Source organism: Buteo buteo, chromosome 6 (assembly GCF_964188355.1).
Source record: "Buteo buteo chromosome 6, bButBut1.hap1.1, whole genome shotgun sequence".
Lineage (NCBI taxonomy): Eukaryota > Metazoa > Chordata > Aves > Accipitriformes > Accipitridae > Buteo > Buteo buteo.
Genome location: NC_134176.1, coordinates 19119610 through 19145861, shown reverse-complemented (window position 1 = coordinate 19145861; position 26252 = coordinate 19119610). Strand labels below are relative to the sequence as shown.

The following is a 26252-nucleotide window of genomic DNA, read 5'->3' as shown; positions in this document are numbered from 1 at the left end:
GATAGTAGAGCAGTGCCTGTGTAACAAAGATCTGCACTGTACGTAGTTTATGCTCTGTGTTTTGAGAAAAAAAATGCATTTCCAACAGTTGGGTGGAATAAAAATACCAGCTGAAACGATTTCAATAAATACCATGTATCTTTGTCAAATGCTACCTCACGCCTATGTGACACACCAGTACCACAAACACCTCAGAAAACAACCGCCATGACTGATTTTCACTGAAAAATGTAGCAAAAAGACCAAGACTGCATTGGAGAAAAATCTCGCAAATCGCTATTTACTTTTCCCAAAATAAGGATACGTCCCATTGACAGAACAGGTTTTGCAGAGATGCAGTGTAATCTGCTACATGAGACACAATATGAATTTAAGTAATTAAAATGTTTTGCTCCATATCCTAGGGTTATAGGGCAGACTTGTACAATTAGTTCTCTTTATCCCCAGAAAGGAGAAGTCAGTGAGACCCATAGGTATCTGGTTGAGTTTGTGCGGATGAGTATCTGTCTGCTGGTTTGAAGATTCAAAATACAGGATGGATGCTATTATTGCTCTTACATACATTGCACTCTTCTGGATCTAGCATGTTTTAGTCTCAGTCTTCAGAAACGTCAAGATCACAAACTCAGAAGTCAAATTTAGGCAAACATAACATTACTAGCCTGAGACAGGTCAATCATTCTTTCATAACTGTTAAGAACAATGTATCTTATTCCCCAAACCCTGTGAATCCGGACCTGTGAATCCCCAAATTCTTGGGGAACAATACTATCACCAGTCACCTTTACGTGCTGTTATATAAATACATCAGTCAAATCTTGTCCGTGTGTTCCCCAGCTGTACCCTCAATGTAATAAACATCCACTTGCTACAAACCTTGCTTTGCTTCTATCCTTAGAACATCACAGCTACTGCAACTCTATGACAGGTATCAGATGTCTTTCTCAGTGTTTCAACTAATTTACTTTTCATTCCCAGTGCTATTGAAAGCATAATAGCACAAAGTTCAGATACTGTAATCTGCCTTTTTATCAAGCTGCTGTTACAGCACTTTCAAGTTACAGTCCAATTTCAAAAAAAGTATACTTCACATTTTAAAAAGTGAAATAGAAACAGTAGCAGAACATAACAGTGTTTAAAGAAATACAATGGAGTCCTGCAGGAGTGGAAAGAAGATTTAATACTGTAACAAAAGCAAAAGAAAAAATACGTGATAAAGCATTTTTGCTTACGTGAGGTTTCACAAGATCCAGAGGACATTAAACTGATTATAGCTTGGTGTTTTACTGGAGAGATAAGACAATTGAATTAAAAATGAGGCAGAAAAGGAATGAAAATTCAAAATCTTTGATATCATAACTATTAGTTCTTTTACACATAACAATATGAAAACTAAAATTTCAAATTTTGAAAAGACTTAATTTGCTTATGAAGATTATTCATATTTATTCACAATTTTAACACATTTTGTTAGCACTGATCACATCATTTCAGTAAAAGCAACTAGCAAAATACTTAAAATATTTACATAACAGTTCACCAGGCTTATTATCTCAACAGCTACTATTTATGAAGTGAGACATCTATGCAAAAGTAATTAGTATATTTTGAAATGCATTGGAACAATTAGGAAATCTGCTTTAATATTAATGAAACTTCCATATACCTAAGACTGCTCTGATGAGATTCCATTGCCAATGACCCATAACTGTATACAATAATGGATCTGGAATGAATAGCATGGAAGTGTTATAGAAAAGAAGGGTGATCCTGCATATTTTGTCAATTGCCATTTATTTTTTCAAACTGAAACAAAGTGTTTCTGGAAATGGCCCATTTAGTAAACTGTTGGCACAGACTGAAGCATACATGCACTTCACTAGAAATAGGAAGTCCGCTTGTACAGTGAGGTAGCTGGTTAGCAAGAAGACATAGAGAGATACCTTGTTTCTGAAAACAAAGGAAAATTAAAATGCAGGAAAAGTAACTAAGATGTATTGGTCAACCATTTTGCCTTATGCAATCTCTTACATTCCAATTCCCCCAAACACAGGGCGATAAGAGAAATAATGGATTGTTCAGTGCAATTTCATGAGCTTGGTATGAAGAAACAGGAACTTTCAGTACACAGCAACACACTGATATGGTACTCTGATACCTCTGGTAACCTGAAAGTAAACCTGATCAAGAGGTTTCCTGCACTAGTACTCCATACATAACTATGAGAAACAAAAGTGATGGGGGTTTAAATTTGTAAAAATGTATGAGAAATAGAAGTGATGGGGCTTTAAATTTGTAAAAATGTAAGAGTTATAGAGAATATAAACTGACTTAAATTAGGTAACATCTCTACTAAGATATTAAACATTCTATAACAAGGAATCAGAAAAACCAATTTAAAAAGTACTTGCATTTTTAAAGGTAACATATTCAAATAGAATGCTAGGAAGTCACATGAGAAAAAAAAATGCAATCAAACTTACAAGATCACTGGGTTTTATTCTAGACTGAGTTTCTGGCTTCTTAGGCAAATACTATTCACTGCTGAAGTGGCAAGGGAAGAACCAAACCTCACCTTTGTTCTAGCTTTCCTTTATTCTTTTAAAAAAAAAAAAAGTTTAAAACAGTATTTTCATGACACCTTTGCTGAAGTCAGCTCACTGGTATGGAGGCCCTTGAGAGAACAGACTAGTCAAAGCTTAACATCCAATTTGTGTGAAAGGCTATCAATGGTTAATGGCAAGTATTGTTTCACTATTTACAGAAAAAGTGTTTAATATGCAAGTTTACCTACTGCTCTGATTTTAGTCTGGCACACTGACCAGTGGTTTGGTTTTTTTTCCAAGTAGAGTTTGTCTGAAACTGCTAATAAAAGTGCAGATTATTAAAACTATTTTCTTCCTCAGAGCTTCTATAGCAAGAAAGACAAGGATTTTGAGGGAAATATGTTACAGAAGATAGCACGAAAGTCCTTATTTTATCTCCACAAAGTGTAAAACAGAATTTAAAAGTCAGTATTAAAAAGAAGCTTTTCCTCAGCACAAATCCTTATTTTACCAATTTCTTATCTTTCAATTCAAATCAACATTTTAATGTCTATTAAGATGTTAAATGTATTCTATTGCAAGTGATCACAGATGCAATTCAAATATTATTTGTATTTTAAAGCAATTGTATTCAACTCCTACTACTGTCTGCCATTTTCTCAAATGTGAAGTGCAAAAATTTTCAGGCCAAAATGCATTAATGTGAGAAGTAATTTCTCTACAGTGAAGAGCACAACTCATAAGCATTATAGATTCCAGAAAAATTTTTGCTTCTAACTTTTTAAAGTTAGCATAACACTGTTAGTGAAACGAGGTAACTGCGGAGTTCTCCATTCCTACTGAAGCCAGTAATCTCTATGAAATTTAGAACAGACCATATGAAAATTGTTAGAGAAAATAATTTCACAGTGACACTTGGTTCCCTTCTGAGAGTATCAAAATGCCATTTAAAGGGAAGTGAGACTGAACAGCATCCGCAAAATCAACAGTTTGATGACATGCACATTATAAAACCTGCCAACCCCACCTCATAGAAAGGAACAGTCACATAAGTGAAATATGCTTTATCAAAATACTTCAACATTTCAAGGTTTTGTACTTAGATGAGTTTATTTTCTTAAAGATAAAATAGTTGCATCAGTGAATGTACGTTATTTTTGTAAACCAGTAAGTCCTTACTGCTGTTTGAAAGTTAAAATCACACACAAAACAATTCAGGAAAACCTAGGAACCTGGAAAGCATTTTTTTTTTCTTCACAATGGACTTCTGATTTTGTAGTTTGTTGCTTTCAAACTGATTCAATTCATACTGTACTTGTCAAATAATGGACAGTACAATTGATACTTAAAAAGGAATGTATGCCTGTAAAATGAGGCAAATACTTATTTTTCACTACTCTATGAAATCCCTTGATGTTAATTCTTAGTGTTTAATAAATGACAGTACTAACAGTCATTGCTATTGATAGGCTGAATCTGAAGTTTAATTACTAATTGTTCTGTAAAAGATAAAAAGTCAGACTCCAAAAAGAGATCCTTTCCAAGCCCATTCACGCTAAACAGGAACTGGCATTGCCAATGAAAGGGCAACAAAGAGTATCACTCAACTGGCAATACATATTAAAATCATATTGTTTCAACCAACATTTCATACTGCATTTTAAACCTGTCATACTGTTTCTGGAAACATCCTCTGCATCACAAATGCATAAATTTACACATACAAAAAACCCCCAAAGCCAACCAAAACCACACCATGAAAAAAATGTCACCTCCCAGAAAAGCACTTCACTGGTGTTTATAAGCTGAATAGATGTGAGTATTTATATCTGAATTGCTACTTGTTCCACAACTGTATTTTTACAAAGCTGTATTGCCAGTAAAGTTGTTATCCTATATTAACATGTAGTAACTAACAGGAAGCAAAATGGGAAGAAAAATACCATAGTTTGCTGTTTCTCACATTTATTGTGCCAGTGTAAAACTTTTCAGCCTTGTTCAAAGGTCTAAGGATTTCAAATAAATGTTTTGGCTACTTTTAAGTTCAGGGAAGAGCCAAGGAAAGGTCTAATCATGGCTATTCCATTGTGTTACTCTCACAGCAAGCCTCTTTCCTGCTGTATTTCAAATTTTCCCACACAGTGATGCTCATAGGGCAGCAGGTAAAGAGAGTCTCCACACTGTCTTTGCACAGTAACAAAACTGATAAACACAGTACAGCTAAATTCTAGATGTGATCCAGATTGTAGCTTAACATCTCACTTGAACTTAAAAAAAAATATCTTTCTAGACAAATTGAACCTCAGTGGCAAAGACATTTTCCTATTCTTTTGATGCATTTATGGAAAAAGTGTCCAGAATAGAACTATTCTGGATTTTAAAAAACAGTAGTTATGTATTTTTAGAAAGATGCAAGCTTCTTACACTTTAATTAACCCACTGCTTTTCAGTTCCTTTTGTTCTATCCAGCACAGAAAATAAGCCATGTACCACTTTTAACTATTTCTTAAGGGTAAAAATAAGATACCTATTACATGTTAGGAAATTAGAAAACTATTTTTTAATAAATATGAACCTCTTCTCAAATCTGAGTAAAGTCTCTTCAGCTAGCAAATCAATAGTGGCAGCTCTTCTCTCTGTAGTACATTGTTTGATTTCATTACATTATTGGCTAAAATCATACTCAGGTTTTATTCCCAGGTCAGTTTCTGTCTACACAGGAATCACTGTCTTCACATAATCGCTGTTTCAAACTGCACTTCTGTGACCACTTAAGAGATGAAGAACAAGTGTTTCTCACATTGAATTTACTGAGTGCAGCAGTTGAGTTACATCTCTTCTTTGGTTCCTAAATTCAATCCCTTCAAATAAATTCAATTGTTACATAGAAGAAATGCTTTGAATTTTCATTCCCCCCCCTTTTTTTTTTTTTGCAATGTTCCTAGCTATTCATTGGTAATAAAAATTATTTTTATTATTAATAAACATCATTATTTTCCCCACTGCTATTTAAATGCATCTGGGACAAACAACGATGATTAAATTCGAAGCATCTACAGTGTCATACTGCATTCAAACGTTTTCCTTGTTGCCGTCAGTATTAGCAGTTAAACTTGCCAACTACATTGCCAGACCACCAGAGGGAGTCGAAAATTACAAATAATTTCTGAAAGTTTCTAAACCTGCAGGCTACGGCTTAAAACATTAATAGAAATTGCTCTATGCTGGAAGTACTATGACAAACGGGTAAAAAAACCGAAATAAATCAGAGGAATCCACAGAGATCAGGAGTTGCTGAGGATAAAGATAATGAAAAAATTCTAGCAACCTCATCAGTTTATTACTATCTAGAGGTAACAAAAATGTTTGTGATATAGATAAATGAGTGTTCAGCAACTACTTTTGTTCTCTCTTTGGAAAGAATGAAAATCATGCATTTAAATTAGTTTTTTTTCAATGATATTAATAACTGGAGAGAAGTCTTAAAAATCAGTTGATCCAGAATTAGTACACAAAAGTCCTAAAACAAAGGGTTGCCCCCTTCCATCTCATCACATCCCTCTGAATAGCTCATGGAATGTCAGGGGCATCGTGAGGACACTGGGCTTGTGCTTACATGGCAAATGAACGCAGAAGTCAGTGGCAGAGTATAGCCTGCCTAGCCTGATGTGACCCTAAGAGAAAAACCTGGAAAGTTGCATACAAGGTTACATTATGATGTTCCAAAAGCAAGGTCCTTAGCAGCAAGAGGAGACTTCCTAGGATCAGCTGGGGCAAATTCCAAGAGACCTGCACTCCAATTGCATGGAAACACTAAGAACTGGCAAAATGTGGACCCAGTAACAGAGTGCTAGCTGTTATTTCTGCACAACAAATATGGGTTAAGACATCCAGCCAATCAACCGTCTATCTCTGCTATAATAACTGGCAGAACAAACAAAATACTGGCTTTATGTTTTGGAAATTAAACTTCATGTAAAGAAAACAGCATTTACAAATAGATTAATAGAGAAAATAAAATAAGAACACAAAGTTGGAGACCTGTGACAAATAAATATATGTAAGGAATTCTATCTTTTTTAAAAGCTATCAGGATAATTAACTATTTGGTCAAATACCAAAGAGGCAGTGGATTCTTCAAGTCTTGATGGCTCCAAAACAAGACTGGATGCTTTTCAGGTAACATGAATTGATCAAACACAAGTTATTTGCTCTACAGAAGACTGATTTACATTTGATACCTGCTCTACACAGGATGTCAGATAGGACATCACAGACAATTCCCTGAAATCCTTGCTGCATTGTGCAGTGGCAGCCCACAAAACACCAGGCATCACCAGGAAGGCTACTGAGAACAAAGCAGCGGGCACCATTCTGCCACTCTGTAAACCATGGCATGCCTGCACCTTTAATGCTGCATGAATTTCTGGTCTCATTGGTTTGACTCACTAAGACATCTCTTATGTTTTTGCAATATCCACTTGGCTTTGCATGCTGCAACTTACTTTATCTGGCCCTACTCAACCTTTCAGAATTCTATTGCCTAACACTTGGTCTTGTTGGCAGAAAGACGAATTCTGCTTGTGTCTTCCAAGAGTCTTCAGAAATCAACATTTTTCCCCTTCACGTACTCCACTATGTCATAGCTCCTTTCTATGAAAAGTTGAGCTAGATATTTCCAGGGAAGATTAGGACTGAACCACAGCTTATTTAAAAAATAGTTACCATGATCAAAGTAGTCTCCAAAAGGTCTAGCATTTGCCTGAAACCACAGAACAGATCATTTCCAGTCTGCTTCACTGCCCTGGAGATCATTCTACCAATCAGCAGAGACCAGGTAACAACAGAACATACGTACTTTTTTTAGCTGCTTGATAAAAACTAAAGCAGAAAGCAATAATGTTACTGTTACTACAGTTGGTTGGGGATGGATATGAACTATCATTCTGTGGGCTTTATACATCTTCAGTTCACAAAGATGATTCATGAGCAAAGTTTCTGGGGAATAACTGCCAGCTTTCAGCCTCTTAGTGCTCCTGCTAGGTCCAAGTACAGGTTCTTGAAAATCTGAGTTTCACATCTGTAGGACAATGCAGACTTCTCCTGCATGCTTCTGACCTAACCCTACTTCAAAGTGTAAAAGGCAAATCAGCCAGCCAGATCTGACACCATTCAGAGTATGTTTAGATCCAAGTCTCAAAGTGCTATTTGAGTTTGTACCTTTTGGTTTGCACTCATTCTCAAAAAAAAAAAACCAACTTTTTTTTTTTGTATTTTTAAAACTGTTCTTTGTGTACTTCTAACACTATTCATTCCATTTATAAAATGTAACGGTTGCGTGAAGAGTAAAATACCTATTCATTGACCAGTGTATTTAAGCTAGGTATTTCTACACTTCTGATAAAGGGAAGGGTTTTTTGCATAGCATTCCTTCTTATTTTTATTCCTTCTATGTATTGGACATCTGACTCTGCAGGAGTTTTTGGGCAGAAAGATCCATGCATTGCCTTTCAGGACAAGCAGAAAGACTAGAGAAATCAAAGAGATAAAAGGGTTAACATAGAAAGCTCAGGAAAGGAGCAGAACTATGTCTACAATATGGGGAGTAAAAATAAATAATAATAATTTTAAAAAAACAACCACAAACAAAACCTGCATAACCTACTTAAACCAAATTACGCTAGAAGAATGTGGGATTCTTTAGGTATACGGATAGCATTACACCATAGGACTTAAACATATAGGCATTTTAACACATTTTTCTCCAAAAACAAGTTCCTGACAGTGCTGGAGATCAGCAATAGCTCAAATACTATCAGTCTGTCTTAGAGACTTGTTCAGATACTTCTCCCTACTTCCGTAAAAGTTGTGCATAATGCAACAGCCAATAAACATCCTTGGTTATTACCTACAAAACTGCCTTCACCCAAGTATCATCTGCCTAGCATTCAGATGTTGAGCTTATTTTTTTAAAACTCTTCTGTGAGAAGAGCTCCCGGCACAACTTCCAGAGTTGGAAGAACAATGGACACGCAGACCACTAGCTATCCAAGGGGAATCCCTGTGCTGCTGCTCTGTGCTGTTCACAGCTCTGGCAAGAATCTCTCCTAAGGGAAACCAAGGTTGACTTGTTCATAATGACATAATGTACTTCTCCAGATTGCTTTGCATTAACTTTGAAGCCACCACAGTGGTTAACCACACAATTTAGGGCAACAAAAAAATCTCTTCCTATTTCTGAATACCATTGCCTGGAGAAGAAAATGGGATTGAAGGTCAAAACCTTCATTACAGTTATCATTCCAACACAGCTAAAGAACCTGATTTGCCAAACACTGTTCATTCCCTGGTGGTTAGCAACACCTACAAATAAGGGGAAGTACCTCCAAGACAGAAGCTCCAACAACAGACTTTCACAAACCTGTGGCTGACAGGATTGGGCAACAACATTGGGCTTACCATCCTCCAGACCAGCATGGTTAGGCTTCAACAGCTCTAGAGACGGGAGCATTCAGCTGACATCTGGTTCTGCAAATCTTCGATGAGTTCTGAGCAGTCTTCCAGAAAACAGCTTTCTTCTATTTCTTCCACCACTGCATTCACAAAATGATCCTCTCTTCTAGTGCTTTTCCACATCCAAAATCAGAACCCTATCCTCATTCATTTTCTGAATATCAGGATATTGGGTAAAATAAACCACTGCAATTACTTATCTTCCTTTTGGTAAGCTCCTACCACAAGATTTCGCGCTTTCTTGACATGACTAAGAATTTTAGAGAAATGCATACTTGTCAGAAAGAAAACTTCACTGTAATCTGTTGGTAGCTAGCATATAGTGAGTTAAGGAAATCAATGTCCATGTTGCTGCCTTTACCACTTGAAAATGGCAGCATTTCCCTCTAAGCAAAAAGTTGACAGGTAAATGTTTGGTGTTTTGTGTTTTTTTTTAAAGATCTTAAGTTAAACATGGAGACATTGCTTCTTCAAAAGCAATGCTGTGCAACCAGAATGTCCTGTACATTATGGTGAGGCAAAGCACTCAGCATTCCCTTCTCATTCCTTCCCCTTTCCCCCCTCCCTGCCCACACTGATGAAAGAAATAGCACACCCTGTTCTACTTACTGCAAATTAACACAGCCTGCTCCTTTATAACCAACTGTCAGAATCTGTCACCAATTCATTTCTTGCCTTTACAGCTTCAGAGGTAAAGGTAGAAATTACGGATGATCTCTTCTACTGGGACTCTAGCAAAAGAGCTTTTTCTGACAGGAAATAATTTTGCAAGTTTCTTTCTCTACATGTAAAAGAGATCAGTATATTAAGGGTATCTGTAAGCATCAAAATTTGCTGCAGTAGCATCTTAAGACTGTCAAGGTTGAAAGCCAATGCCAAGCTTTTACTCATTTTTGTAATCCAGATGCAGGCTAAGATTAAAGGCCTGCTCTCACTTTGCTGTTCAAGTAGATCTCAAGTTTTCCTTTTAATCTGACAGCTTTAAAATTGAACTAAGTGACCTGCCAGGGCTACATACAGATGGACTGACATGGTGATACATATTAAGTAGAATAATACTAACACTTGTACTTAAAAGCAGCAGGGATATAGCACCTCGAGTTCTAATTTGTACAACCACTGTACAACGAACAACAAACACATCACCAGACAGTGGGATCCTGTTCCCTGAAGCAGGCATAGCTTCAGCAGAGTGACTATTACGTACAGCTGAGCTATATATTTAAAGGATGAGAACTCATTAAGGAGACATCTGAGAAAAGCTTTGAGGTACTTGCTGCTTTTGTGAATTAATTACTTTCTCTTCTCCACTGCATATTGATTTTAAAGGAAAAAAGGATACAGACCATTATGAGTAAGCTTCTACACACAATACAATGATACTATCACCTAATCACCTCTGTCAGCGTAGCTTGGAGACAAACCTTGAGCATTGTCCCCTCTTTGCATCATCTTTAAATACAATTTCCCCTCCTTTCTTCTCACTTCGCTGTAATTCCAAAGACTAGTTTACACTTAAAAGCTTTTTTAGCATAGCTGAATGTGTCACACAAAATCACACCCATAACTGATATAACATGTACTTGGTTCTATGTAGTTCTATCAGTGAATATCAGTAATATATATGTATATTTTGAACTAAACTAGCTAAAGACGGTGATTACCTTTCCCAGCAGACTTCTTTTGGTTATTCAAAAGGCCTTAGCCTAAATCCTTAGATTTTCTCTTGCTTATGAAAATAAACCTTTGGTCACAATCATACTAAGACAACTACATATTTAAAAAAAAACACAAGGAAAATCAGACGAACATAAATGAGATGCCAATTTTAAGATCTGAAGCTTGATTTGTTGACAAAGAAAAATTATCTTTGTATTAAGAAAAATGTAGGAAGTTTGCAATCAGTTTGCAGTTTCATCTGTGATAGGTTTCTGAGCAATTAGAGAGTTCTGTTTTTCTCTGCTTTATTGTTGGCATTTCAAAGGAAGTTAGCAGACTTCTGCATGAATTTTGTGAATACAGTCAGATTGGTTGCCAATTTTAAAAAGCGATTTTATGTGTGAACAGTATGAATTCCTTTCTACCTCTGAATAAAGTATTAGTTTTCAAAAATCATAGCATTAAAGTGTATTAGGTTTTACAATGCTTCATTACTACTTTTACTTTGGATTAACTATCAAATCAATTAATCCAGTGTTAACCAAAATACCTTAACCAAGTTAGTATAACACTTCTATTTCCCTGTCTGCTGGCTAAGTGATACAAACACTAGAACCAAAAAAAGGGTAGAGCATGTGGCCAGAAGAAAGGATCAGGAATGGCCCTGTGGGTGACACTAAGCTGTCAGACCAGCTCATACCATCTCACCTACCTAAACACTTACCACTGATTCCCAGGCAGCTGCAGACTTCCCTATCACACAGAACATGAAGGCTGTCAAAATACATGGGTTTTCTTCGACTTTACATTATTGCAGATGTCTTACATTTCTCTGCTCTTGCTGCTTCTGGGCACAACAAACAAAGACTGCTCCAGCTGGGCTATTTAATTGAACGCATCACTTTATTTACTAGTGCAGACTACAGGAATCATCCCAAGTTTTATTTTCTACATAGGTGTTCTGAACATCCAGAATCTATCCAATGAGTGATATATAAAAATATGGGATGGCAGGCCAGAGGTAGCCAACAGTTCTGCATTTCTTATTTTTTATAGCATCCAGTGGCCTGTGGGTCAAAAGAGCAAACCGAGAAGTGTTTCTCACAGGTAGACAAAGATCAAGGTACTTTTACCTCTTTACAGCAGAAACGGCCACGTTATTTCCTGTTCTCTCAATCCAGAATATTCAGTCAACTATCTCAACTGAAGGAAGGCAATGTCATGTTTCACAATGTAAAAATCGGTGCTGAGAAAGACTGTCATATATGGGGGAAAAGAATGAAGACCAACTTGGGAAAAAACACCTGGAATGATACTTGAGAAATTACTAAAAATTCCAACTGAAGATCAAAATGTCATATGAAGATACACACGTGTATAGGCACAGACACCCATAGTCATAGACCTGCAGAGTTATGAAATGCATTTATGCTGGGTAACCAGCAAGAAAGCTTGCAATTCAGTGTCAGTGAATATTACACGCACATGGAGACAGCAAGGGGAGAAATTTATCCCTGAAAACATCTTTCCAGTAGCCTCTCATCTCTGACTTCCCATAACATTCTTCCTCTTCTGTGGTAGCCCCTTGTCTGGTCCTCTGAATCTGTGTGAGTGGAGAACTCATTTTTAAGTACAGGTTCTCTTAAACAAGGCATTATTACTTTAAATTGAGGCCTTGACGTGCAATACAACATGTATCTACACACATGCATGTAATACATGCACATATTAAAAATGTAAGACACTTGTGCAACACTTCATCACAACAAATAAACATACGTCATCATTTTGTGAATATTTTCTGCCAAGAATTATTCTGTTCCTGGATGAGTGCTAGGGAACACAGCTGTGCAGATAGCGTTACCTTGTTCAAAAAAGGCTGAGAAAATACATATGTGAGCAATGCCAACTTGAAGCCTCAATCCATTCTGATTAAATACTGTATTTTTGTGTTACCCCCCCCGCCCAAACTGTTTATAATAAAGCATTTTAATAAAGTTTTTTTGGTAGCAGTAAACAATGCATATGCCAAATGCACTGACCCTTCTATTAAGAAACAGCAAATATTCCAGCTGCTTTTCCTTATATAAAAGTGTAGAAGTTTTACTAAGCCAGAGGAACGGTAAGTCATGTTACTTCCTTTGTACTCCTCTAAATCCTTTAACAGAATTACCTCTTAATTACAAATATTTCTGTTTCTAAAAGTATTACAAATAAATAGCTTTACAGAATATTGAGTACTTTAAAGATTAGATTAATAAACACACTAGTTATTTAAATCTTTACTGATAAGAAATTTGTTTTTTCAAACAAATCTGCCCACAATACTGCTGACTGCATTACATTTCTGACAGTAGAGATATCATTACTAGACATTAAAGTTGCTTGATGCATAGCAGCACTGTGAATGAAGGAAACTTAATCTGAGTATAAACATAATTTACAGTCTAACACCTCTTTACCAAGGCAATATGAAGTATTTATAGTACTAACGAAGATTGGCTTGTACACTTCAGATTTGAAATAGTGGTACGAGCATGAAAAATTTGGCCCATGGTCTTTATATGGCCTAGAGTGCCAGGCTAGGCAACAGATTAAGCTGAGACAACATCATTCTGCCAAGAGTAACTAGTCTCCTGGAGGGACATCTGAACAAGAAGTGAACCTGCTCTTGAGAGTCTAGGTTGCAACCTAGTTTTATCAATGTAAATGAAGATCAGCACTTGTTTATGTAAAGATGCTAATCTAAAAATTCAGACAGCTTAGTGTCAAACACACCTCCTCAAGAGCTCTGTTACCTGGAGGCAGCAGAAAGTGAGAGGTGATAAACATTTCAGCTACCCCAGGTAACTGGTTCAAAGCAAATGCAAGGTAACACCTAAATGTACTTACCCCTGCCAAAAAGAATTACCCTGTTTTTAAATTTTTATTTCATAACTACTGTTAGAGCACACAGAGGACAGAGAAATATTCATCTATAAAAGTTGTCCTTGATATAAGTGATGTATTCTAATAATTTTAGTCTCACAACAGTCTCTCAAAACCTGTGTGAAAAAAACTTTGACAATACAGCCATTATCTCTAGCATTTAGTATCTTGTGCAAGCATTCTTTTTGTTTCATCAGTCTGTCAAGCAACAGTTTAAATTTCCCAACAGGGACACAACTGTACTGTGTTTCTAACTTTAAGAAGTTATTTCAGCTGAGTCACAATAGTCCAAATCTACCTGGTATCCAAGTTTCTTACACTTAAATGAAATCAAACAGAAAACTGCTTTTTGTTGTCCTCACCCTGAAGACAACAAATTCCAAGAACTCCTCAAAACGCAAACTTTACAAGCAACCTGTTCTCCAAACTCCCAGTTCACTTATACTATCTGCGTAACAAGTATTAATGGTGGATTGTTTATTGTATTTACAGCAAGTTTATTGGGGAGAGGGAAAGTATTCTTTTACAAATGAGCCATGTTCACTATTGAGATTACTTCCAAAGAGAGCATTCAGAAAGCAAACCTGAATATATTACATTGACAATTATTTTTCAATATTTTAACATCGGCCACTTAAAATTGGTTGTGTTATTAGCACATATACTGATCTTTAAATATACTATTTCTACATAAACAGTGCAAATCTCAATATTCACATCAACCTGAAATTAATGCTGCAATTACTGTTGACATTCACATCAAGAAAGTAGTAAACTATTTCACATGAGCAATTCCAAAACCTTAGAATGCCATTATTAATATTAAAGGAACACAGAACAAACATGTTGGGCTTCAGAGCCTTGTTTTGATACACACAATCCCTGTAAACATGGGTGTATTGTATTTGTCAATACTGATATCTGATATAATTCTATAAATAAAACCACTGATATAAACAATTCCTATAACCTTTTTTGCATAGGGTTTGGATTAAGGTTACTTTAAGATAGAGCAAGCTGTTAACAAAATCCCCTGGTCAATTGGTCTTCCCTCACACAAATTTAGGCATATGATTAACTTTACACAAGGAGTCTCTCTGACTTCAGTGGAAACTTACACACGGTAAGCATCTGCAAAACTGGAGTCATTTTTGCACTTAAGTTACCCCTAGTCATTGAGAATACGAGCAATAAAAGAGCTCTCCACAAATTTATAAAATACACTGATCTAAAAGTTTATGCTGATGTTTCTGTAAGTCACATTTATGATTCCAAACAGTTATGTACATACTATACTATCACAGTAGGAAATACTTCACTGTAGAACACCACAGTGAACAAGTTGTGAAGCACAGTGTTCAATATAATTTCCCTTTAGTATTCCCAGTGCATAAGTTGTTAACATCTACACTACACAAGGTGCCCAGGTCTAGTATTTGTTATATACAATGTAAAAGCAAGATAGAAAGAGCTTCGCAGTTTAAAGTAAGGAATGAAAACAGTGGGTAATATACAGGGATTCACTCCTGCAAAGTACAGAATTCTCCTTCTCAATGACCACAACCACCAAATATGGTGGGTTTCAGGTCATTCAACCCAGTAAAACAGTGCTCAGCACCTTGTAGGAAGAGAGATCTGAGTGCACTTTATTACAAAACATCTCCGTTTGATGTTATAAAGTGCAAAAAAGAAAACATATATTCTAATATTTTACAGTCACTATTAAACTGCCATATTTGCATAATGCAAAATTCAAATACTTGGTATACATTTTGTATGGACCCTATAATAACAAACGTTGAAACTGGAGGTTTTGCATCTTTAAAAAAATCTTAGTATTTTAAAGTTATTGTGTAAATATAAAAAGAAAATATAAATTATAATTAGTTCTTGAAATAGATATTTTAACATGTGACCATTTTCCAAAGCATTCAATATGAAATTTCACTTTCTCTTATAGCATTACATTTTAGAATCTGTAAAACATTTTAAAAGTTAATAACTTCAAAAAGTAGAAATAAAAATTATTGTATCACAGTACTAGACACCTCACCCTATCAGACATCTTTTACCCTAGACGGTTTTTTAAAAATTAAATAAATAAAAAAACCCCTAAGACTTATATTCCCAGTTGTTTAGAACGAGATATACGGAGTTACCTTTTAAAACCACCTAAGAGTTCCATAACACTTCATTTTGCTCTTAAAGTTCAAATAAATGGGATAGAATGTAATCACAATTTTAAAAGGCCTTGAAGTACTATACTGCTTTGGTGCATTGTACCAATGATTCTTTACATGCATGAAGAATCAAGTTCTATTGACATTCTTCACAGAGCTGCGTAAAAGCAGAAGATCCAAGAGTTCTATGTGTGTTACGGAGCTTTCCTTTCTTTGAACAGTGGGGAAGAAACTGGGAGGAAGATTCTGACACTGAGAAACAGTCTTCCTCCAAGCTGTACCACGAGCAGCATAGCTCCTTACCTCGAGCTTCACTGCATACTAGTAATTTAGCCCTAAGAGAATGCAATGTTGGTTGTATAATAGTATTATACCATATCCAGTGATACCAAACTTAATGCTAAAAAGAAATGTATTGAAATACAAAGCTAAAAAGGTATGATTGAAATACATTTTTAAAGCGACAGACATTCCTGTAGTCTTTAAGCCACAGGGAGGACGGGTGGGAAAAGACAATATAGGTACTACCAAGTTTATAACCACTTAAATCTTCAAGACAGGATATTCTCTGCTTTTCAGTCAGAGAACTGGAAGATGGTTTCTGGGTTATTGCTGTCTGTAGGGTTTGTTGGCTGCAGTGTCTTTGTAGGTGTAGTTTTACCATGAGAATGAGAGGAAGAAGAATGTGAACTTTCACTGGAGCTGCTACGTGTCTCTGTGCTTGTACTTGTTTTTTTCATTTTCCTTCTCTTTGCAAGAGGTGCCTTGTCAACATTCTGGAGACAAAATCCTTCCCTTTTGTACTTGTTAAAGGCCTGTTTAAAAATAAAAGGTAATTCTAAGCTTTTCAAGAGGTTTAAGACATTTTATGGCTTGTAGCTTATTATGAATCTTCTACAGTAAGTAAGCCATAAGATAAACTGTAATCTCTTGACAGATCCCTACTAATTCTTACTGTAGCTGTAACAATAACTTTACTAGCCTTTACATGTATTTAAGAGCCCATACATAACATTATTAATTGGCCTCTTCCCCTCCTTGTTCTTTTTAATTTAGAAGTATTTTTTTTTAAGCATTAAACCTATTTAAGACTACATTTTCAGACACTACACTTAGTTAAACCACAGTTTTTCTTTCAGCCCAAATTATGCTGCATTATCAGGACCTCTCCAAGTAACAACTTCTTTCTTTTTCTCTTCTTGGTAATAAGCGTCTACAAGTATTTCAGCACAAATCTGCTCAATTTCAGTTTATTCTCTGTAGAAGGAATCATGAGAACTAACACTATGTTTGTATAATACAGTTGCAGTTCAAATGTTTTTAGTAAATATGCAATGGTAGACAAGCAAGTCCGTTAAAAATGTATCTGTGATATTAAAAACATGAACTAAGTAAGTTCCAGGAATTTTAGCTCAATTTTATAACCATAAAGACAAAAAGTCAAACAGTTACTTAAGTTAAATAGAAAGTTTCTTCTCTTTTTTATAGAAGTTTGAAGACCTTTTAGTAGATTTCTCTAAGAAACAGAGTATTTATAATAGCTATTTTTCATGACCAGCTGTCTCTCAGTCCCCAAAACCCCATTAGTATAAATGTCTTCAAGAAATTTATTCTTGCCTCATCATTCATGTTTTCCTGTACTCACTCACAGATGCCAGGTATTGAGGAAAAAATTGCAGCTATAAGCAATCACTGAATTATAAGGACAAACACGTATTTTTAATTAAGAGAAAACATACAAAATTCTAGATTAACACATTACAAAATTTAGCACAACGTTAGATTTCCTAGAACTTACATGAAAAGTGGCTTTGACATATGTATGCACCGCAGCTCCTGAAGAGCCTAAGTTATCAGGAGTCATTAGAGGGTTGGATGACAGCTGGCTGCCATCCTGAAGCCATTCGTTGTATCTCAGGCTGGACATTTTAATTCTTTTGTTTGGATCCACTGTTAGAAGTCCTAATAGAAATATATTACATTCTCTTAAATTGTGAGCTATTTATCTTCTTTTAATAGAAAATGCAATTATTTTTTAAGAAAAATCTCATGCATTGCTTTGATAAGTAAGTAATGCCAATATTTATCCTAGATGTGCCAATACTTATCCTAGATATGCCAATATTTATCCTAGATAAGGCTCACACAATGTTATAATATCATCCTCTCCAGAAGAATCATTAAATACAAGAAATTGCTATTTAACTGTTTGATAACTCACATCTCTTTTCACACGAACTCAAAACTACCAAATGATTTCTTCACTTAAAACCTGTCTAGGATGAAGTTCAAGAGAGTAAGCCTCAGATTTTCTGCATGATCCACTGAAGTCTGAATCTGGAGATGCCTACGTTTTGGCAGAAAAATTCCTTACAAGCCTGCTTCTATAGAAATTCAGAACTCTATCTTAGCAGAATTAAGACTGGTGTCTATCTCATGCTGAAAACATAATTAGATGCTCAAAAGCTTAAGGGGAATCAAAGCATAGCAAACGTGAATGAAGCAGCTCAGAAATACAGCAGTCTTGGTACACGTATTCAAAAACAGCCCAAGTTAAAAATTATAGTAATAAATTCATTTTCTGCAAAAGCTCAGCTTTGAAAACATTTATCTCATAACCTGGTGTTTTTACAAAAGCAAAGATAACATAAAAGAAAAACTCTGCTTTTAAATATGTTTTAAAAGAGTGACTTCACTTTTTCTGAAGCTCTTCAGTTACTTCTAACCCTGCTAACCTTCTATCAGCAACTCACTACATTAGAAAGCTCCCTGCTAGGCATACAAGCAATTTGTAAGGCCATTCTGATGTGTCCACCTTTACCCCTAACTTGTATTAGGGGTCAATACATAGCTCAAGCTGTGGATACTACTGTCAGGTTAGGCACTCTGATGCTGATCACAGTATTGTACAGTTCTCTAAATTTTATCTTTTGACATAAAAACATAAGGTACATGAAATATTTGTGAATACATACCTTGAATTAACTCTTTAGCTTCTTCAGAAACATTTTTCCAAGCTTCTCCTTCAAAGGAAAATTCCCCCTTTTTTATTTTCTTCATAATTTCCAATGCACTGGTACATGTTAAACTTTTGTCTTGAGACTGAAATGGTACCTGTCCTGATAGCATTGTATACTGTCATGAGAACAAAAGTAGTATTAACAAACACAATACATTTATTGACAACCCTATTACTAATACGGAGTGCCGTTGTTTGCATCACCAGCACTATACAATAAAACTTTGACTAGCATAACTGCAAGGCTATAGAAAATTTAAAATACGCAAGACTTTTTCTGGAGTCATTGTTAAAAAAAACCAACATTCATATGTTTCGGAAAGTTATAAACAAAACATAATGGCGTTTCTACCCAGTTTATATCTAGTGAAATTAATTTTCAGTAAATCAGAATGCAAGCTGATTCCTTCTCTGAATTGAAACTGTAGGAAGATTATATGAATGGCTGTAAAATCTCTTAACAAGAATATCTCTTTTTAATAACCAGGCTGTATCAAGTATTTTTTCCATTCCCAGGAATGTTGAATTTAATTTACTGCTTAGGAAAAAAAAATCTCCGTCCCTGGAAAACATCTGTCTTTGGAACCTATTATTTGTGCAGCAGTATTTTCACCTTACTTGAATTCAGCATCTACCCAATTCAAGTCTGACATTGTGTCAAGCCCTTTGCATTTTAACAAAAAGTAAATACATACAATAAAACTACAATTAAAAACCTCAATCACTCACCAAAATGACCCCCAAACTCCACAGATCACATGATTCGTCATAACCATTGTGATTCAAGAGCTCTGGGGCAGCGTAATGAAGAGTAAAACACGGAGTCTTAAGAGGCTGATTATCAGGTGGTTTTAAACGAGCAAAGCCAAAATCAATTATTTTTATTTCTGAATTATCAGTTTCATCCGTAAACAATAAATTCTGAAAAGCAAAGACAAAATCAATACCAGCACTGGGTAGAAAATTGGTTAGAATACTTAATAGTTATTTTTTTTCCTACATTTATTACTACAGAAAACTTCCCTAGAGAAAAGGAGAACTGGGAGACACTGGGAAAAAAATGGAAAAACAGAAATAACGGTAATCTGGGATGTAAGAAAATGTGATGTGTTTATCCGTCCCCCTGCAAGCCAGGATAGTTCTGTCTGAGATTATTAACGAAAACAGGTATTTAGCAGAGAACAGTGGGGAAAATAATTCTGGGAACACTGACAAGAGAAAAAGCAAAGACATCAACATAAATGGAGAACTGCCTTCTTCCTCAAACAAAAATAAGTTTTCTTAAGCTTCTGCTTCCTTCTGGCATGTTGCGAATTACAGCTTTTTTGTACATTGAACTCTTCTTGCATGTCTTGTCTTGTGACTGACTAGTCTTTGGTCCTTGAGTGGTAACACACTGAATCCACATTGCCAGGAGCACAATAATGCAAAAAAATAATTTGAAAGCAAAGGATGGTGGACTAGAAAGCACACCAATATCTCAGTAGTTGTACCGACTGCTGTCTGGCATGGATCTCAAAGTCAATATAGATATGCATTCTGGAAGAGACCTAGGACCAACAGCATTCAAGCACTGAAGGTCACAGAGCAGTCCAACCTCGAACCAATGTCCTACTTGTTACACCAAGGTAAAGAAACTTTGGTACAGTAGTCCCTGAGAATTCCAGCTTTACAGACTGGAATGTGGCATCACGGACTTGAAGACAGAGAAGTTGTTATGAGTTTGGAAGAAGATTTAAGACAACCTGTTCTTCTTTTCCCTGGGTATTTATATTTGTTAAGAAAGATACAAGGGTGAAGCTAAGCCTTAGGAGAACTGGCTGAGGCCAAGATGAATTATAAATTATTTCTACTCCCCCCTTGAACTTTTGAGAGAAGAGAGGAGAGCAAAATTTTGCTGTTGCCTTTGCTGTTTAACCTATGCAATGCCAGAAAAATTCTCAGTATTAGAAATACTATGGCCCTATGTAATTTTGTAATACAAAAGGTGAATGACTCCTAGTAATTAATTTCAAACTCATTAAGGGGGGGGGAGGGGGAATGATTGCTAGACTGCAAGCAGATCAATAAGGAGAACCTGAGAGCATTCATTATGTATAAAAGAGAATAGCTGCTACAAAACAGTATTTTTGCATTCCATACTGCTGTTAATAGCTTAATGCACAATCAGAAAAGTCAGTTTTTCCTATTAAAATGTTGTGCAAAATGGATCTGAGTGAAGTCTAATTTGAGCAAAAATATTAATCCAATGAGGAGAGGTGATCAGTACAATCATCTTTTTTCTATGGTGGTGGTATATAGCCAACAAGTAAATAAAGAACTGCAGTAACATTGGTTTAAAAAGACCTCCTTTCTTAAGACAAACAGGAAATTGGTTATGTACAGAAAGGTACAGTCCAAATGTCCCAAGTTGGGTTCAGACTACTTTGTTGATTACATAAATAAAGCATGTTTCACAAAAACCCACACTTAAAGCAATATTCCATATATATTTTAAGGATATATAAACATTATCTCTGCCTTGGTATGTTTTTTCTAATATCTTTGGAACCTCGTTTACAGATTAACGATTACTTCACAGAAACAGTCCTCAAATCCTCTACTGAGAGGCTCCAAATGGTCACATATGCTACACAAACTCTTTATTTCTGTAAATTTCCTATTTTCTATCCAGTACTTTTCCTCTATTTTGCAGAGCAATATATGTGATCTTATTACTATTGCTTAAACAGAAGAGTCTACCAGTCCATGCAATTAAAAAAAGCCTCATCCTTCATGACATGGAACCAGCCATATTTTTTAAAATAGACTTATCAGTATCACATTAGATGTCAGAGTTGAACATCAAACAAATCTGACTGGAACTGTTAGAGAAGCAACAGAATTTCCTGTGTATCTTTTTACAGAAAGGTGCACTAACCACATCTATATTGGGAAGCCTGCATATCCCATACTAAGTTCATTTCTGAACCTAAAATAGTAACTTTCAAAACAACAAGCAGGAAGGAGACAGGCTGGTTAAGTCCAGCTTTGTGGAGTCAATGCTTTTTGCAAGCTGTTTCCTAACCCTTCATTACTTTGACTTCCCAGACTTCTGTTCTTGAACATGATGTAGAATTGATGACTGCCTAATTTGCCATGCAGCTGAAGCTCTGCTTTACAGAATCTGGCCTTTATATTCAAGATGTTAATAAGACTAAATGACAAGAATGGGAAGAGAAAGGATTTCTGGGTTGTTTCAAAAGCTGTTTTCTTTCCTTGATGATGTCAGCAGATAAACTTTTTCCAACAGTCACATTTTCAACTGACACATTAGAATTTCACAATAGCCCCTCTTTATTTAATTGTTTATTTAGTACAGAGACTCCAGTACAGAGATATTTTCAAATGCCTGTATTTTGGACTGATTTTCAAAAACAGTTTAATACCAACACCTAGCAGACTTCTTTACATGTTGAACTGGAATTACTATAAAAGAAGTTTGTAATATACTAGAAGGTATGTTACAAAAGGATGAAACATTGGTAGGAATGGTGGATTGTTTTGAACTCCAGATACAAAAGGAGTAGCTATTTCCTGAAGTATGATGACTGTAATCACCAATACAATATAACATCCTTATTGGATGAACTAACATCAGTCTACATGATTCTTGGGCTAAAGAAAACTAACACATATCCAAGCGCATTGTTGGCAAAGAAAAAGCAGCAAACATTGGCTCCAGGAAGTAGAACAAAGCCAGTGGTCAACCTTACCATAGTAAACTGAATTGGCTGGAAGGCAAGATGTTGCTGCACAGTAAAAATACCAGAACAAGTAATTACTGAAAAATATATATTACATAATTGTTTCTCATAGGAAACTACTAGACTCACTGAACTCAAATCACACATCTTTATTAGTTGGCTGTGTTAGCTTGTGGTTCATTTTCTGTTTAACTGGGACAGAAGACAGTACAAGGGTGTCACAGCTACCTCCAAAAGAAGCCCTACCGCGGGAACTAAGATCAAACAAAAGGTGAAAATGTACAGGCAAAGTACCCAAGCAACCTAGCTCTGCTTGTGAACTGTTTCCATACAATAAATATATACTTACCACTAGTAAAAACTGTCCCCAAATAAGCAAAGGGTGTTTTTGAACAAGCGTAAATTGCTTAAAAATTAAAAATCTTTCCTAACAGTTACTTTTACCTATGAACAGAAAAATATCTACAGAATTTACTAAGTAGAAGTGATAACATTTTATTAAAAATATAGTAGTAGAAAAATCTGTAATAAAAGCTGGAGGAACAGAAATACATCACATTCCAGATATTTAATAGCTTAATGTCTAAACATATACAAGCAAGTCATAATACCTCAGGTTTCAGATCTCTGTGGACTACTCCTACATCGTGCATATGGCTCACCGCTGAAACAAGTCTGCGCATAATATGACTGGCTTCAGTCTCACTGAAATGTTTCTTTTTCTGAATACGTTCAAGCAGTTCTCCTCCCTTCAGCAATTCCATTACTAGAAACGTGTGAAGCTGAAACAATAAAGAAAAATATGCCATGTTAGAAATTCAACATTACAAACCAACATTCATTCAGGAGCTAGGTACTATTCCGACAGGTTCTCAAAGTTTGAAGAAATAAAACCTGCTGCTCATCGCAATTCAGAAGTCCAATAAGAAGCATGAAATTGCATCTCAGATGACCTTTTTCCCATCAGTCTCACTGAGATTGAAGAATAGTGATGTCTTCCCCATGTCCACCCATATTTATTTACAAAAACACAGTGCCACCATGTAAATGGGTGAATTTGTAGGGAAATGAAATGCCTTTCTTCAGGCTAGTAAATAAAGCTGGAAAAAGCTAGACTTTTGCTGCTTAAGCCTGTTCTGATGTAGGGATACATTTCTATTAATATGCATAAGGACTTAGCCATTTAATGTTACCAAATCCTTTAAAAGCACCCTGAAACTTTACTGTGAAATCAAAGATTATCTAGAATTTCTTCCAATTTCATCCCCTACAGAGCAGTAGCCAAAGCTACTCTATCATTAGAATCAAAATAGACGTCTCCCCAAACATTAAAGACTATTTTTTAATTAAAAAAGTAATGGTTGTTTAGATGGTTGTTCTTTTCAAGACAATCAATAAGCAGTGAATTCCTTGATTATAAGGCAACATTAGCCCACAATCAACTGCAATTCAAATGTCTTGCCATTAAACAAACAGCAGACTTCTCAGGACAGGAAAGTGAGGTTAGCATTCTTAAAAGGCAATGGATGTAGGCATGTGATGGCTTCTAGAACTTCCTTCCCCTGAATGACAGTAACAAAAGTTAATATTTGCAAGCAAAGAAAAAAAGTTCTGGGAAGAGGTCAAAAAATGAAATTCAAAGAAATTCAGGAACAGAAGGTGCACAGTATTTAGATACCAAGGAAGAGAAGCAGAGCTATGCAGACAGAAAGCAGCAAGACTCCTTAGAACAAGGTTTCTACTAATCACATTGCTAGTAGTGGTTGTAAGATACCCTCCCCCGCAAATTTTCTTTGTGTCTGGGGAAGAGCTGACAGCAAAGTTGGAAAGGATAAAGAGACTTTTCTCTGATAGAAAACTTCTTGTGGCTCAACAAAAAAGACTGCAACCTAATACCCTATGGTTGGATGACTAATGTAGAACTTGATCAGACTGGTATCAGAGCAAGTTAAAAATTTGAACTTTTTTTTTTTTTTTTAAGACAAACCGCAGAAATGTCAAAACTAGAAAATTTTGATCAGTTCTGCTCTTCAGAATATTGTGCATGAGTCATCTGGAAGATAACACCTGTGAGCTACCAGGTGCAACTAAAAATACAATTGTTTGGCTGGTTGAGAGTAGCCTATTCAGTTGCAGAGCAATCTGAAGAATATTTTTTTTTAAATATTCCTGAGAATAGCCATTTTACTCAAAGGAAAGTGAAGAAGCATCCTGTTCTACACACATGTACTCACAGTGTACATAAATGCAAAAAAAAGGCTTCCTTATCATTAAAGATTACAGTACAGATTTTTCATCCTCTCAGCTCATTCAGAAGTGCTCCACATGAGCACTCTGCTGGTCCTTGTATAAGGAGCATGATAGGGATAGACTGGGATACATGGGGAGGCAAGAGAGCCCATGTTCCATTACAAATTCGTAAGACTAGAATCACAGAGTAGTTTAGGTTGGAAGGGACCTCTGCAGGACATCTGGTCCAAACCCCTAGCTCAAACCAGGGCCAACCTCCAAGTTAGATCAAATTATGGCTTATTACATGCTGTGGAGCTTGCATTACACTAAGGAAAAAGACAACTAGGGTCTCTAAATAAACCCTAGACTGATCTCAATATATTTTCAAATACAGGCTCTACTTTCACATTTGGTAATTTAGCAAGCTACTTGGTTATCTTCATTAAGTCACTAATATGTAAGAAAAAATGCTAGATATGTAATCTTCATATGCAAGATTTCCAAATTATTTCACAAATATTATTTCAAGATTCACGACAACCCCAAGGGAAGGTAATTAGGTAACTCAGTATCATAGATATGGAAACTGGGCCATGAATATATTGTATGATGATTAACAAAGCAGACCAAGGACAGAATCAGAACCAGAATCCAGGACTCTAATTCTTCCAAATACTGTTTTGATTTGCAAGAGTAACTGCAAGTTCCCTGGAATGCAGAACTTCTGCTTCATCTTCTATACTGACTAGACAAAAGCCCTAGGAAAAAGGTTGCCTCCACAGTAACGGTACACTTAACTCCTACAAGTTCTTGGGAAAACACATGGCAATGTGTTTGGCAAGTGCTGATTATAGTTTCTTCAAAATACCTGGTCATGATAAACTTCATGTAACTTCACTACATTTGGGTGTCCTTCGCAGAGTTTCAGAGCTGTTATTTCTCTCTGGGTGTTGGCTTCCATTCTGGAAAAATCGAGCAGTCATTTTGTACCAATTTTACTGAGCAAATTGCACATTCAAAGTGTTACACCTATTTTTTTTAATTGCTTGAAATCCAGATTTTTTAATATTACAACCACTTGAACACAGTTAAAAGCATATTCAAAGCTGAGCAAAACTCTCCACATAACCCTGCAAGTTTGGACACTAAAAAACCACACCCAAATCAAACAATGTTTTTGATGCAACTGCAACTTGCTACAGCAAAAGTTGAAATGGTATTATAGAATAGTTTCTACCTAAAACAAACCTTTCCCTTAGTCCAGGGCAATTTGACTTCACCTCTGTTCCTACAAGTATTTGTTTGTTCCGCTTTATCTTGAAGACTCAAATTATTGGTCCAATCCTTTTCCATTCTTAGAGGAGAAAAGTACTTCCAAAGCTGTATGGAAACTATGAGTTCCTACTAGAAAAAAGAGTAACATCATCTA

General features: G+C 35.8%; 1 protein-coding gene across 5 annotated transcripts in view; it reads right to left on the bottom strand.

The window, feature by feature from the left end:
* Nucleotides 1-1160: 1160 nt before the first annotated feature.
* RPS6KA5 (ribosomal protein S6 kinase A5) overlaps nucleotides 1161-26252 on the bottom strand; it is a 95508-nt gene continuing 70416 nt past the window's right edge. For all 5 annotated transcript variants that reach the window (XM_075029979.1, XM_075029980.1, XM_075029981.1 and 2 more), the window contains 6 exons: nucleotides 25692-25785; nucleotides 23203-23373; nucleotides 19575-19766; nucleotides 18802-18961; nucleotides 17625-17788; nucleotides 1161-16641 (listed from right to left, as the gene is read on the bottom strand). In XM_075029979.1, coding sequence (XP_074886080.1) covers nucleotides 16402-16641; nucleotides 17625-17788; nucleotides 18802-18961; nucleotides 19575-19766; nucleotides 23203-23373; nucleotides 25692-25785 — 1021 coding nt within the window. In that variant the 3' untranslated portion in view covers nucleotides 1161-16401. The remainder of the gene's footprint in view (nucleotides 16642-17624; nucleotides 17789-18801; nucleotides 18962-19574; nucleotides 19767-23202; nucleotides 23374-25691; nucleotides 25786-26252) is intronic.